Here is a 14817-nt window from a genome sequence, read left to right as displayed (position 1 = left end):
GTATGTATTCAGAATTTTTATTTTGGCTCATGTTTAGCTTAATTAACTTAACTTGATTTAGAACTCCTGCATAGTTGTTGGTCTGGGAATATTGTCATCCAGGTACAGGATGCACTTTAGGATTTTCTTTGTAGAAATAATTGCATTTTTAGCATGATTGAAAATATAAAAACCATATACCTACAGTGCCATCAATGTTTGGGACAATTTAATCATTTATTTATTTGACTCTGTACTGCACAATTTGAGATTTGTAATTAAAAAATCACGTGGTTAAAGTGCACAATGTCAGATTTTAATAAAGGTTCCACCATGTAGAAATTATGTACACTGCGGTAATTTCTACACGGTGAAACCAAAATGTAGCCTATAAAAATACCCTTTAATAAAATCTGAGAATGTGCAGTTTAACCACATGTTAATTGTATGATTCCAAATCTGAAATTGTAACAAATCGGAGGCAAATCAAGACACAATGAGTTTTTGTCCCAAACTTTATGGAGGGCACTGTATATTTGACAATGCAATAATGTTAGCTGTTTAGATCAGATCTAAGTCCAATCCGAAATTGTTTTGGATTAAAAACTTGTCAGTCCCCCGGAGTTCATGGGTTGGAAAAAAAAACACTACAGGAAATTTTCTTTTAACCCCCACCTCTGAAGTGAACTAAACGTGTACATAGCCTTAAGGGCCACTTTTGCTTAAACGGCATCAGATGGCGCCAAAGGCACATTGTGAAAACAGATGCACTGCCGACAGGTTAATAGCCTATACATTATAATATCATGACAAGAAATAGCCTACGCGTATTCATAGAATTAACTAACGTTAGCGAGTTAACAAAAAGCTACTTCATACGCTAAGTCTGAAAAATTTTATATCGAGCAAAACGAAATGTTGACACATCACAAAACAGTAACTATCCGCGACACTTCCCGAAAATTAACGTAACATTGCAGGCATTTCGTCCTCTTTCGTTTCATGTCCAAAAATAGCCTATATACTTTTTGCCATCGCGCTCATACAGTTCATGTTCGCTTCAAACTGATAACGTTATAGAGTTAAATTCCCACATTTCGGCTCGAAACAGCTACACATAGAACCCTTGGAGCCCAGAACTATTGAGACTAATATACATAATTAGTAGCCTATTACACTCTGTAGATTTAACTCCACCCCTGTGTGGGTTCATTATTTTCTTTTTCGTTAAGCAGGAATCGCCGCCGACCAGCTCGAGCTCGTCAATATTTCACACAGCAGCACACCAACATCAGTGCTGACGTTTCTGCTACGCGTGCGGCAGCGGAGGCAGTCAGTGCTGTCGTAACCAGTGACGCCTTTCACTAGGCCGACATAATAGCTTTTGGTAAGTTTTTACCGTCAAATAAGTTTTACAGTCACTTGCTTTGGAGATTGTGTACCTTATGTAAAATACAGTGAGCTATTCCTCGTTTAATAAAATAACAATACATTTTTTTTACATCTTCAACGTACTTATGATCTTATCTTTTTGGAAACCTCATGGCAATATGCTAGAATATGAAATCCCCTGTAATTGATGTAGACTTGTTAAAGTTCGTACACAGGTCCTTATTGAAAGCTACTGTAGCTGGCAGTAATAGCTTACAAATAGCCTCCGACACACGTTAATTTTATTAATTTCTAGCTTGATTTAATTTAGCTACCGTTAGTAACTGAAAATACCTTTGACAGTTAAGGTATTCATTTTGGTATTGTAAGGTAAGTAGCCTAATAATATATTTTTTAGAAAGTGTGAGACACCAGATGAATAGACTACTTCCAAAGTCCGGGTTCATTTTATCGTTTTATAAAGCCTGCAGAGTACCATGTTTTTAGATACGATGGTAAATAGCCTACATTGTCAACATGAAACTGTTTCATGGAATGTTTAATGTTCAGTTCTTAATAGCTATTACAGTAGCTATGCATACCAAAATGTACACTCACCGAGCACTTTATTAGGAACATTTTTACTTTATTACACTTACTTATTCATGCGATTGTTTAATCAGCCAATTGTGTGGCAGCAGTGCAATGCATACAATCATGTAGATACGGGTCAGGAGCTTCAGTTAATGTTCACATCAACCATCAGAATTGGGAAAAAGTGTGATCTAAGTGACATTGTCCATGGAATGATTGTTGGTGCCAGACCGGGTGGTTTGAATATCTCAGAAACTGCTGATCTCCTGGGATTCTCATGCACACTCGTCTCTAGAGTTTGCAAAGAATGGTGCAAAAAAAAAAAAGAATCCAGTGAGCAGCAGTTCTGCAGAGAGAAATGCCTTGAGAGAGGAGACTGGTCAAAGCTGGTAGGAAGTTGACAGTAATGCAAATAACCACTCATTAAAACAGTGGTATGCAGAAGAGCATCTCTGAACACACAATGCATCATAACTCTAAAGGCTACAGTAGTAGAAGTCTAAAAAATAAGTCTAATTAATACCAAATAAAGTGCTCACTGAGTGTATCTATTAAGTTCCATCAGTTCCACTGATCATTCTTTCAATAAAAAAAAAATCTATATCTCTTATTTAATTTCCAAAAATACTCTGGTAAAGATGTTTGCTCACATGGGACATATGTTTTGTATTTAAGAGCTTATACTTACATTTAAAAAAAAATTAACTGGGGAAAATAATTGATCTTTGTGGAATATTCCATATAGGCCTATTTCCTTGCATTAGAACCTGGTTTCTCTTATGTTAGAATAAGTGTTTTTGTTCTTTTCAGCCCAGTGACCATGGAAACAGTGGCTACTCCTCCACTAATTCAAATTCATAACCAGACCATAAACTCTACAGTTATGCAGGTAAATGTCAGTGGAAACTTCAACAGATTGTTATATTTTAAAATGCAGTCCTTGCTGATTTGTTCTCTTTTATTTGGAATCAAGGATAAACACTCCAACAGCATGTCACCATGATGCAAATGCTGCATATAGAAATCACCAGCAATGGTACATTGAATATGTCTCCAAATGAAAATGTGAACTAGGTTAAGGGACAGTAGAATAACAAGCCATTTATATCTCAGAATGAAATGTAGAAATATACCAGAAATTAAGTCTGGCATTTACTGTTCTTCTGGCTGACCACCTTTAACTTAGAAATATTCTGGCAAATACTCTTGTTCTGTAAATCTAACTAGCCGGCAAATAAATGGAGTCCGAAAACTGGGTAAACAACACTCAAACTTTACTTAGCAGAATCTCACGTGTACATCACTAGCATTTCGTCTCTCACAAGACACGTAGTTAAATTCAGGAAGTGCTTTCCACAATGCATTGTGGGTAACGACTAGTAGTTACTCTTAACTCATGAACTCACTGCTTGTCAATTACAGTAGTATTTTAACAAACAACATGTAATAATGCAATTATGCATATCTAAATGCATCGAATACAAATTCCCTTTATGTAAATTAAATCAATATTCAAATAATGAACTCAAAGTGCTTTAGATGCTGTATGTTAAACTTAAAAGTACAACAACCCTACTCACAATGCAGAACACACAGTGTGAGACATCACCTGTCATAATCTGTAATTTGTGAAAAGATTAAAACTAAATCTTTAATATACTCTTTTATAATTTACATAGACTCTAGGCAACACAATCACCAGCAAGCTCTTTTGTTGGGCAGGATGTTCATTGCAGGTCTCAGGAGTATCTCCAACTGCAGGTATGGTGCATTTACCCACTGGCCCAAGATCTCAGGTTCAGGGAGTTATCAAATTTCCTCAGCCATCTGTCATTCAATCACCTCAGGCACAAACTAATCAGGTAAATCAATATTACCAACAGCGCGCACTGGGAATTCTCCAAGCTTTTATCCTACTGTACTAGTTCATTCCTGATAACATGTACCTCTGTTTAAAGTATGAACAAAGGTTTAAGCGTTCAATCCTTGTGGAGAAGAAATTAAATTAAAATGCATGTACTGTACCATAGATGTTCAGGCTTTAATTGGATTTGTCAGAGGGGATGGATTTAAGAAGATTTATGCTTATCAGTTTAACCTTCACATGCAGGATTTGTCTCATTCAGTACACACACAACTTGCTATTAGAGTCAACAATTAGCAATGTATTACAAAACATTTTCTTGCATGTCAAGTATTAACATTATCAACTACTTAATCTATAGTATATAGGATTACAAGATTGTACAAACTTTACTGTGATGATATGCTGAAGAAATGAGGAGATTAGGATATGGTACAGAAGGATTTTTCAATTACACATGATTATGTGAATGCTAAAAGAAGGTAATTGTACGAACACAATTGCTGTTTCTATAGGTAGCAGCAGAGAATAGGGAATCAACTGAAGATATCCCTGACGCACATAAAAGCAAAATGGCTCTCTCCAGACGACCATCATACAGGTCAGAGTGCTATGACGGCAAGCAATATTTAAAATTGCGAATCCAAGAAAAGTCCCATGTTGCTAGCAGCCACGCCATGCTGTACCCATCGCATCAAAGCAGATGTGGGCTTGGCTTGTACTGATATAAGAGACTTCCTGGGAAAATGACATTGCTGCCAGAAGAGGGGTTTGTGGGTCAGTATGGGGAACATTTCCCATTGGACCAAAAAGAAACCAAGGTCTAGAGCACAGTGCTGTTGAAGGGTGAGCTGAAGTCAAGGTCCTGAACGACTGTGTTCATTAAAGATCCCATGGTACCTTCCCAGTCTAAACTCCCACAAAAACTGTCTCTCGACATCTGGCTGCCATATTTCCCCGACAGCTGATTGGTGGCACAATCCCTTGCATTCCTGTACACTTTGATTCGCCAAGTTGTCACTTCAAAAGAAAACTGACTTCACTCCCTGGTTAAATTCATCTAAATGTTTGTGTCTTCTGTAGCTATGGCCTAAATGCACTCTCTGGGTTACAGTGATAATATGTTAGGAGATAACTTTGGGAAGGCTGAGGAAGGCTGAGATAACTTTACTACTAACCGATCAACCATTTTTTTGTTGATTGGTTAGTAGTAATTGTATTGCAGTTAAATATATTTCTTACCCAGATGGGCATTTTCTTATCCTCTCAATTTGCTCTGATGTAGAAATAATGACCTTATCAGCTGAGAGGGTGTAGGAATTAATTAAATGAAGCTACTTAAGTGGAGTGGAAGATTTGGTGGCCAGGCTGAATCTTTAGAGAGCTCTTTACAATGTTTAAAGACAACATTAAGTTAGGTCCTCGGTTGAAAATCTAAAAGATGGCATCTCCTACAACACAGTGTCCCTCTTAATTGGACAGAGGGAAGACTGCCCCACACCTCTACTGGCCCAACAGCAGTACTTTCAGCTGCAGCAACTTAGTTTTGCCACTTTGTCTCCCATTCAAGTACTAAGCCCAGCTTCATTAGCAGCCATTAAGCTGTAGTGGAGTGTATACCAGATGATATGTCAGCTGGCAATGCTATAAAGAACATGACTGAAATGATGACATTGTATGTGATGGTTACTGACTAATTTTGGAAAGTGTGTCTCAGGAGTTGAGAAGGTATGAAGGTATAATGCAGTGTGGTGACATGCCGTTTGGGTTCTTCAATTTCTAATTGGCATGGTGCCACTGCCCTGCCATACACTGCTGAATCCAGAGACATGGTGCATCAGTATTTCATGCCAGGAAGCAAGATGGTTGTTCAAGGTACATGGAGAAAACAGCTCAAGCTAGGTTATGAAACAGGTGGTAGTTGGTTTACCAGTCCAGACTAGCTCCCAGCTGGACATGGTTTAGCTTGTTGACTAGTTCAGACCAGCTCCCAGCTTGACATGATTTGACCAACTCAAGCTATGTTTTGAAAAAGACAAGCTACTAGCACTAGCTGGTTGATCATACCCAGCTAGACCAGCTTGGCCATGCTGGTTGACCAGCTCATACCCAGCAAGACCTGCTTCATGACCAGTTGGCCATGCTGTTTGACCAGCTCATACCCAGCTAGACCATCATATGACCAGCTCATACCCAGCTTGACTGGCATAGCTGGGTTTTTCCACAGCAGGGCTGTTTCTTCTCATGCCCTCGTGAAGGTCTTCTTGAAGCTGAATGAGTTCAAGTGAATGGAGCTTTCGCTAATTTGAGTTGAGAAAGCTAAATAAATGACTTTTTTTTAAAAGCAATAAGCACTGTATAGTGTAGTACAAATCAAACTGTACACTGAAACAAAAACCTTTATTTAGTAATGAGAATTTCTAGCACACCACCAACAATGTGATGCATTGGTAATTATGCTAAATGTCGGTCACATTGATGGTGTGGGCCAACTGATACATAAAATTAAGTTATGTTATTTTTAATATACCTTTTAAAATAAAAAGTCATTCTTATTGGTATTTATTGGCTTATACCAAACTTATACCAGATGTATGGCCAAAAATGGTGCCAAATGGGTTTGAAGGAGTGAAGTAGGGAGTGAAGTCATTTCTGCTTTTCTTTTTTTAACCTTTTGGCAGAAATGACATACAGTAGAATTACTGTAAATTGTGTCTAAACTCACCACCAGGTCTGCTTTTTCAAAGAATTGGGGGGATTTTATTGCTCTTGCATTTTCTATCCATTTAGCAAATGCCACCTCAGCCATCTGTGCCTTGCCAGTTTGTGTCTCCCTCATCATTGCTTGGCTCTGTCCCTAATTTTTGAAGTTTGAGACTGTCGACTGGGGGAGTATCAGTCTTGATAATTTCTCAGCTACTTTGTTCATTTTTAGGCGGTGACATGATTCAACATTTTTCATCTGCAGAACTAACCATTCTTTTAGGTGCCATGTTCAAGTATGGGTATTTTTTTCATATAGACTTGTATCGTAATGTATTTCACATGAGGCAGTCAGATGCTAACAAAAGAGAATAGAAATATTTCATAAGCTTGTATTTTTATTACTTAATTCGCTCTGGTGACAAGAAAAGACAATAAAAATGATCAAATAAACTATAAAATCTTACATAATTTAACCAAAATGTCAAATAAAAGCATTTGATTTTAGAACAGTTACATATTTACATCACCATGCGCAGTTTCAAATGCTGGCTGAAATGGATTTCAGGACATCCTGTAGATATTATGTCAGGTTAAGGTGTGTTTTATTGAAGCTTTGCCCTGTGTGGGACTTGGAACACTCAGCTATCAGCCTCAGAGTTGGCAGGTCAGTGTGCCATTACAGGTCATACTGTGACCAAACAGACACAGGGTGTGTTGCTCAGTCTGCATTGTATCTATTTCTGGCAACCCAAGGCATATGTCGAACTGCAGCATGTCAATTGCATTGATACACGATGCGATGAACTTATATGGGAAACAAAAAGGGTGATTTTTTTTCTGCAGTTACCTAATCGTGATTGGTATTTTAAAAAGTGACCCGCTTTCCCTTTCATCTAAGTGTAATCACAGCTTTAAAAATGCCTTGGGTACTCAGTGGGGCTTCAAATAAAATCTGTTTTGCATTAAGAGAAAGTCACAGAATTTAGGTACAAGTTTCCACTGTTCTGTTGTGGTGTCTTTCTTTGCAATAGTGCATATTGAAGAAACTGTTACATATTATGTCTGTGCACTGCAAAAAAAGTGTCTTAAGTGCTTTTGTCTTAAAATCTTTTTTTCTCTCTCTCTCAAGTAGAAAATATTACCTGGTACTATTTTGTGAAATTGTCTTACCCCATTGGCAAAGCTTAAAATTCAGTGTATATCTCTCTCACCTCATTGCCAGTCTATTTGTCCTCAGCAAATAGTAATAGAAGCACGATTTGAAGTGTAAATATGAGACTAAAATACTGAAGACTTACGTATTAAGATGATGCTTATTTTGAAGTTTTGGCTGAAGTGAATATGAGCTGTGTGCTTGGATGTTAAAAAGCAGAGCAGAGGCACCCTCGAGCACACTGCTGCTCCAGCCACGCTGTCTCCAGGGTGCCAAAACAAAAGCAGCTGATACAAGTGCAGGGGGGAGGGCACCAGCACCAGCCGCTGCTTTTGACTGGAAGCCAATGATGTCATAGTGATGTCAATGCCCTTAATTGTAAGCACACACGTAGTTGGTGATGGGTGAGCATTTCATGTAGCTAGCAGAGAGACGGAGAGAGTGTTTCTCAAGGATTACTCAGGATCAGACATGGCTGTTACAGGAGATGAAACTGAATCAGGTATGCCAGCTTTTCTCTTTTAAGCTCTTTAAGTTGCAGTGTTAAAATAATTGATTGCAACATGTTAATGAATTAGACGCTTATTGTGGCATATGTAGTCAACTGTGATGCTTTCTTAAGCGTGGTATTCAAAGTTAGTTCTGTTTATTCTTCAGTTGTTATACAGTTATTTTTCAGTGTTCATTTCAATTAGTAGACATAACAATAGTTGAAGTAAAAAAAAAACTTACCCAAATATATTAGAGTTTGTTGAAAACAAATGCATGGGAATGTCCACAGATGGTAGTTTAGTGGTCATCTGTGTTTGGGAGCCTTTTCCATGCAGAAAAGAGCGTGTGTGGGTTGAGCTTGAGCCTTGAAAACATTCAGTTCTCTGCTCTTCTGAAGGCTTAAACAGGCACACTTTTACAAGAAACAAAATACTATCTTTACCCCTGAATCTAACACCCCCAGGCTTGATTATTTTATTCACACTAGTAGTCTTTACAGAGTGTTTCTCTGTATGTTTGTAGATCTTCTGTTGCTCTCGCGCGCTCTCTCTCTCTCTCTCTCCCTCTCTCACTCACGCTCTCTCTCTCCCTCTCCCTCTCTTGCTCTTCGAAACGCTTGAATGCTCAGTCCATTCAGAGCGCAGCGGCTGACGTCACAACATTTCCTGGAATCGGACACCAGCAGGGAAATGTAAATGCGAAAGCCAAACAAGATGTACATTGACGTCAGTCCACAGTCATGCTGTGATTACAGGCAGCTCCTTTTGCGGGAGCAAGACGGTGCCAGCTTAATCCTTTGCGAGATCACATGCGGCTGCTGTCTCAAGGCAGAGCTTGAAAACACTGCGATAGAATCTACAGACTCTCTGACATTGAAAAGCGTGAATTGGCTTTTTATCATTTCCACATCTGATGACTCATTCGGTCCTTGAGAAAGGCACACACACAAAGTGTTGTGTATGCATTCCACACTGCGAATCATTGTGACCTTACCCTCATCTGTGTATTTCTGTCATCAGTAGAAACATTTTGTTGTACGACGCTCTGGATAAGAGCGTCTGCTAAATGCCTTGTAATGTAATGTAATGTAATGTAATGATAGTTTATTGTGTTTATTTGACTTCTCAATGAAAGTCATTCACAATGTTTGCTTCAACTGAAGAAAAATAGGCTACTTATCATAAAATGCTTAAATGTGTGTGTACTTTTGCACTGAAGCGTATTTGCTTTCCCCAAATTGACCTTTCAGTAAATGTTATCAGCTGTAGATTAAAAGAATAGCGAGAGGCATTGTCTGCTCTAACAGGAAAGGCGTCATGCTGACATCCCCCAGCTGAAAAGCCAAAGAGATCATTTCCTCGTTCATACCAGCGCACACACCAGTGATTATCCGTGTGATAACGGGGGCACAGAAGCGCAGAATAGCCTGTCGACCCTTCTTTCAGCGAATTACAACTGAGCCCGGTTTCGGTGGTGTACCGCACCGTGTTTCCTAGTAACGGGCACATCTTCTACTTCAGCTCAGCCAACTAGATTTAAATACAGCGGTTGAACATGCCTAAACATAACATGATAATGGTCTGCTGGATGACAGAATATCAGGATCTCACATTTTTATTCTTTTGTTTTCCGTGTCAGGATGTCTTGAGATTAAACTAGGCTTTCTGTGCCTGTAATGCTGAACCGGCAGCATGAATTGTGTTTGTTTCCCTCAGTTGAGCTATTATCATTCTGGAGGCTGGGGAAATTGCTGCAGCAGTAAGCGGCTGAATTATCCTCAGCCTCTCTGTAGTGCTGTAGAGCTATGACCACATTGTGCTTTGACGTCATTCTAACCAGAGCTCTTAAAACAACAGGCTCACTTTTTCACAGCAGTTCTGGGAGTTCGTTGCTCTCATAGGAACACTTCCCAGAATCCATGTATGCACACACCCACACACATAATTAAAGCAAATGACTTTGTGGGAAGATGATTTTTGGGGAAGAAATGATATTCCATTTTACTTCATTTAATTTTCCTTTCCACTGCTGGTATTGCACCCCATTTTACTGATATGTCATCCCTCTTTATTACTTTGCACTTCAGTTATTTATTTATCTGAGAGGTTGATACACATTACCTGCACAGGCTACATTTTACTGTTCCGGTCGCTGACTGTGTACCCACTGATCTTATAGCCGCCACAGGAGACATGTCAGCCTACCAGATCTGCAGCCCCACATCCAGCCTGCCTCAGGGCGTGATGTTGGCGGTGTCGCCGGGCTCCCTGCACAGCCCGCAGCAGCTGGCCGAAGAGGCTACACGGAAGAGGGAGCTCAGACTCTTAAAGAACAGGTACAGCCCTGGCCAACCCCTCCCTATGCTGCCAATACAGAACACGGCCTGACACCACACACAGACTCATTCAGGCCGCAACCGTGTGTTCTTACAACATTACATTACATTACAAGGCATTTAGCAGATGCTCTTATCCAGAGCGATGTACAATGAAGTGTGAATCAAACCCAGGGACAAGTATGTTCATGACCCTAGAGGAAAGTCCAGTTCCGAGTCCTAGCGTGACCACATAGATACAATTAAATCCCTTGAAGAGTACATCAACTTACTGACTAGCATACCACAGATGGCAGCTAGAATACCCCTGGTACTACAATAAATATACATAAGTGCTATTATAATCTATGGCATACACAAGGCTGCAGGGGTACACAACAAGGGCCAATCCGTTTCAGGATTTTGTGCCAACTTCTGGTCTTAATTATTTAATTGACTTTATCATATATTATCGGACATGTATGAGTACCACCTACAGCTGCAGAGTATCCTAATGATTTTACTGTGCTGAAGTACAGGCTTGAACTAGGGTAATTTATAGAGCAGTCAGCAAATTAAAAACAGGGCAGTTGGTTGGAATAAAAACCAGTACGCAGACTGGCCCTCGAGGACCGGAGTCTTACTAGAAACCTCATATACTGTATATACTTGGCTGGGTTCCCCTCAAACAGAAGTCTTAATTTCAAACAGACTCTGGTAATAAAGCCAGGGTTATTCAATGCTCCCATTTTAGGAGTATTTGTTCCTGAAAATTGATGCGTGCTAACTGGAAACATCATTTAGGATCACATCTACTCCTAGATAAACAATTTAAGAGCTATGTGGGTCCATTAGTGTGCTCTGAAGTTTTTCAACTTAGGAACTGTGGAAAAGAAACCTGATTGGCTGGGTTACCCTCAAGCAAATGTCTCTTAATTTCAAAGTGGTAAAATGAAGGTAAACAAAATGTATGTGAATTAATTGAATAAAGATGTTTGAGTTCATGCATGGCAATCTGTACAATTGCTGTGCAGGTGTTGATGGGAATAAACTGCGTACATTTGTCTTGAGCTGAAGTAGATGAATGAAATTGTACTTTGTGTTGTTTTTCATATGATAATCCAGCAGTCTAAATGATGTATTGTAATACGCAGCTGGCTGCAAAGCTGGTCATGTGGAAATAAGAATTGAAGGCTGAGTGCCTGAATTTTCTTGAGCCTCATCTTCTACCATGTTCCAATGTGGCTGGCAGTCTGGGATCTTTCTCGCTCCTGGTTTCAAGTTATAAGTTACTCCTTGGTTATAATAGCACTTGTGTATAATTATTTTTGTATTCGGGGTATTCTAGCTGCCGACCATGGTATGCCACTTGGAAAGTTGATTTACTCTTCAAGGGTTCAAGTTTTATCAATGTAATCACTCTGGGACTTGGAACTGTACTTTCCTCTTCGGTCTTCAGTGCACTTGTTCCTGGTTCTGATTTGTACTTTATTGTACGACGCTCTGGATAAGAGCGTCTGCTAAATTACTGTAATGTAATGTAATGTTTTCTGTCATGTCGGTTTCAGGGAGGCTGCCAGAGAGTGCCGCAGGAAGAAGAAAGAATACGTGAAATGTCTTGAAAACCGAGTAGCTGTGCTCGAGAACCAGAACAAGACTCTCATCGAGGAGCTCAAAGCACTAAAAGACCTCTATTGCCACAAAACAGAATAGCCGGCGGCCTGGTGTGGGAGCCCAACACACTGATGAAGGCATAAAAAAAGAGTGTGGTTTCATAGGTCGCCAAAAGCATTTGGGGCAGAAACAGCTTGTAACCTTGTGTTGTGTCCCTGCTTGTGGCCTGAGTGTTTTTAAACAGAAGCGTTGTGACCCCAGATCCACGTGTTGAAGCGCTGTAGCCTCCGTGTGTGTGACAGTCATGCTGTGCCTTGTCCCGCACACCTGTGTCTCCACGTGAAAACTGCGCCGTCACCCCAGCTGTTCTGTTGCACGGCCACCGCGAGCGGCCCTGAGGAGTGATTACAGTACACCACCTGCAGCCCCGCATCGCCTCACTGGAGCTCCACAACAAGGGGTTAAGAGACAAGCTCTGGTGTCTGGGAGATGTAGGCCGCACAAAATCTGAATAGGTTAGTCCAATTGGAATACTGGCCCCCTCTCAGTCAGGTTTTCCCTAAAGTTCCCTGTAATGTATCATTCCTCTGATTTTCTTTCCTCCTCATTTTTAAATGTATATTGAATTGAAAGACAACAAGATTCCCCCACTGTCATTTCTTAAAGGAAAAAGGCAACATTTTGGGAAATATACATTTTTTCCGACTTGCCCAGAAATGTTTTTGTGCATTCACTGGCTCAATTTCCATGTTAGCAAAACGTGTTAGCTTAGCATAGGCTATCGGAGTCACGAAAATGAAAAATTAAACATCTCGGCTAAGTCTGGGTAAGTCGGAAAAAAGGTATATTTCCCAAAATGTTGGTGTTTTCCTTTAAGACATTTTCTGAAGGTTCCCTTTTTATACACTTTGTCTTGATCACAATATGAGAAAAAAAATATTTATAGATGTATTTATTGAAGGAGCTTACCCGGAAAGGGCTTCTCAAGTAAACTACAGTGCCCCCAACTGCACTGGATGTTGTTATTAGCATGCTATGTGAGTTCTCCAGAATGTGGAGGAATCTCACCAAACCTTGCCATGGCATCTTTCTGCTTTATGGTAAACAACCGGCAGGCACATTGAACCTCTGAGAGGCGTTTTCTATTCAAAAGTATTATTTTAACAGGTATTTATTTGGTTAGGTGGATTAATAATAGAATAGTGGCTTTGCGTATGCTGTATGTACAGCTTATATTAAATCACTTAGCAGTGTAGTCTCAGCTGGTATGTCAGCATTTGAAGAACAGATTGAATGTTAGCAGCACATGTAAAATGGGTTGTTTGCATTCGGCTAAGTTTCCGCACATGCCTTGATGAATATCTGCTTCCCGGGCTCTCTGTGGCTGTGTAAATGTGTTCCGCTGAAATTTCTGTGGCCTTGTTGCTTGAATGATGGCTATATTTTCATATTTTTTACTGGTGACATTGTTTTTTTAAGTTTACGTGCATTTCATTAATTATATGTTCTTGTATCGTTTCACTTTCCAAGAAAAAAAAAAAATACACTTCCAAAAAATATTTTCTGGAAATGGTATAAAATGCATCAGATTGTACCTGTGCAGCCATATCAAATGCTTTTGTTTCATCGTTATGTGAAAATTGTGTTATTTTGTGCTTTCACATATTTGTTTTGAACAGACTTTGATTCGTCTCAGTTGACGATTTGAGGGGAAAATCTGTCATCCTCAAAAGCCCATTTAACAATGCAACAACTTGAAGCCATCGTTGAAACAGTAATTGTTTTTCATTGTTTGTTGGTTTTCGCCAATAAGCAGAGTTTCAGACTTGTACCATACAGAACTATCTGCACTGAATATGCACACAGTCTGCTGTTGCTGTAGACAGTACTTCAGAATTCAGACTTCTATTTGGACACTTGTTCTGACTGTTCTATATGTACTTGTGGGCGGCTCTGATTGAATTAAATTCTAAACACACATTGGGTTGAATGTGGGATTAGAGGGCTTGTGTAAGGCAAAAAAACCAACATGTCTTCAACGGATTTTCAACTCTGGCATTCCACGGTACCTCATGCCAACATGGTGCCTCTTCAGGTCTAGAACATCGCTGAAGATGTATTTGGACACCTCTCCAAAACAGATTTATGCAGTAAATGTCCCCCATATTGTATTTGAACCACTTTCAATGGTTGTGCTTTCAAATTGGAAAAAAATGATTAAATAACTATTATTTCTCCCAAAATACTCCCCCTTGCTTGTCTTTTTTTTTCAGGTCATTACAAATATGTGCACGTTCTTAAATAGACCTGATCATAGGATGAAGTATGTTTCTGGTGAGTATTCTGGTGAGACATTTCTAATTTCCTAAACAATCTTGGTCAATGTGACTTTTTTTTGCACATATAGTGAGCTCCATAATGTTTTGGACAAAGACATTTCTTGATCTGGCTCTGTACTTTAAACAACAAAGACCTACATGGTAGAGTTTCCTATGACCTCAACACTAAATTAAGCATCTGAAGTATGTAAAAGAAAACATTGAGAAGCCTGAAGCCTTATGGAATAATATGATTTGGACTGACGAATCCAACATTGAACTTTTTGGCCACCACCAAATCTTTTGGAGAAAAAATGGTGAAGCCTTTGTCGAAAAGAACACCATGCCAACTGTTAAACATGAAGGTGGATCCATTATGCTTTGGGGTTGTGTGGCAGCTGGGGGCACAGGA

At 39.5% G+C, this 14817-nt stretch overlaps 1 protein-coding gene across 3 annotated transcripts; it reads left to right on the top strand.

Moving 5' to 3' along the window:
* The first annotated feature begins 1232 nt into the window (after window positions 1-1232).
* On the top strand, window positions 1233-14332 carry LOC133126485 (cAMP-responsive element modulator-like). Of its 3 annotated transcripts, none has more exons than XM_061238760.1 (4): window positions 1233-1366; window positions 2755-2833; window positions 10338-10494; window positions 12042-14332. In XM_061238760.1, exons 3-4 carry the CDS (start codon window positions 10352-10354, stop codon window positions 12184-12186), a joined length of 288 nt encoding a protein of 95 aa, XP_061094744.1. In that variant the 5' UTR covers window positions 1233-1366; window positions 2755-2833; window positions 10338-10351; the 3' UTR covers window positions 12187-14332. The 3 variants fall into 3 exon arrangements, with proteins under 3 accessions (XP_061094744.1, XP_061094742.1, XP_061094743.1); XM_061238759.1 differs by lacking the exons at window positions 1233-1366; window positions 2755-2833 and adding exons at window positions 8094-8169; window positions 8788-8850; XM_061238758.1 differs by lacking the exons at window positions 1233-1366; window positions 2755-2833 and adding an exon at window positions 8024-8169.
* Window positions 14333-14817: the final 485 nt, after the last annotated feature.

This window comes from Conger conger, chromosome 4 (assembly GCF_963514075.1).
Source record: "Conger conger chromosome 4, fConCon1.1, whole genome shotgun sequence".
Lineage (NCBI taxonomy): Eukaryota > Metazoa > Chordata > Actinopteri > Anguilliformes > Congridae > Conger > Conger conger.
The sequence above is the reverse complement of the archived record's forward strand: the minus strand, read 5'-3'. Positions and strand labels throughout refer to the sequence as shown.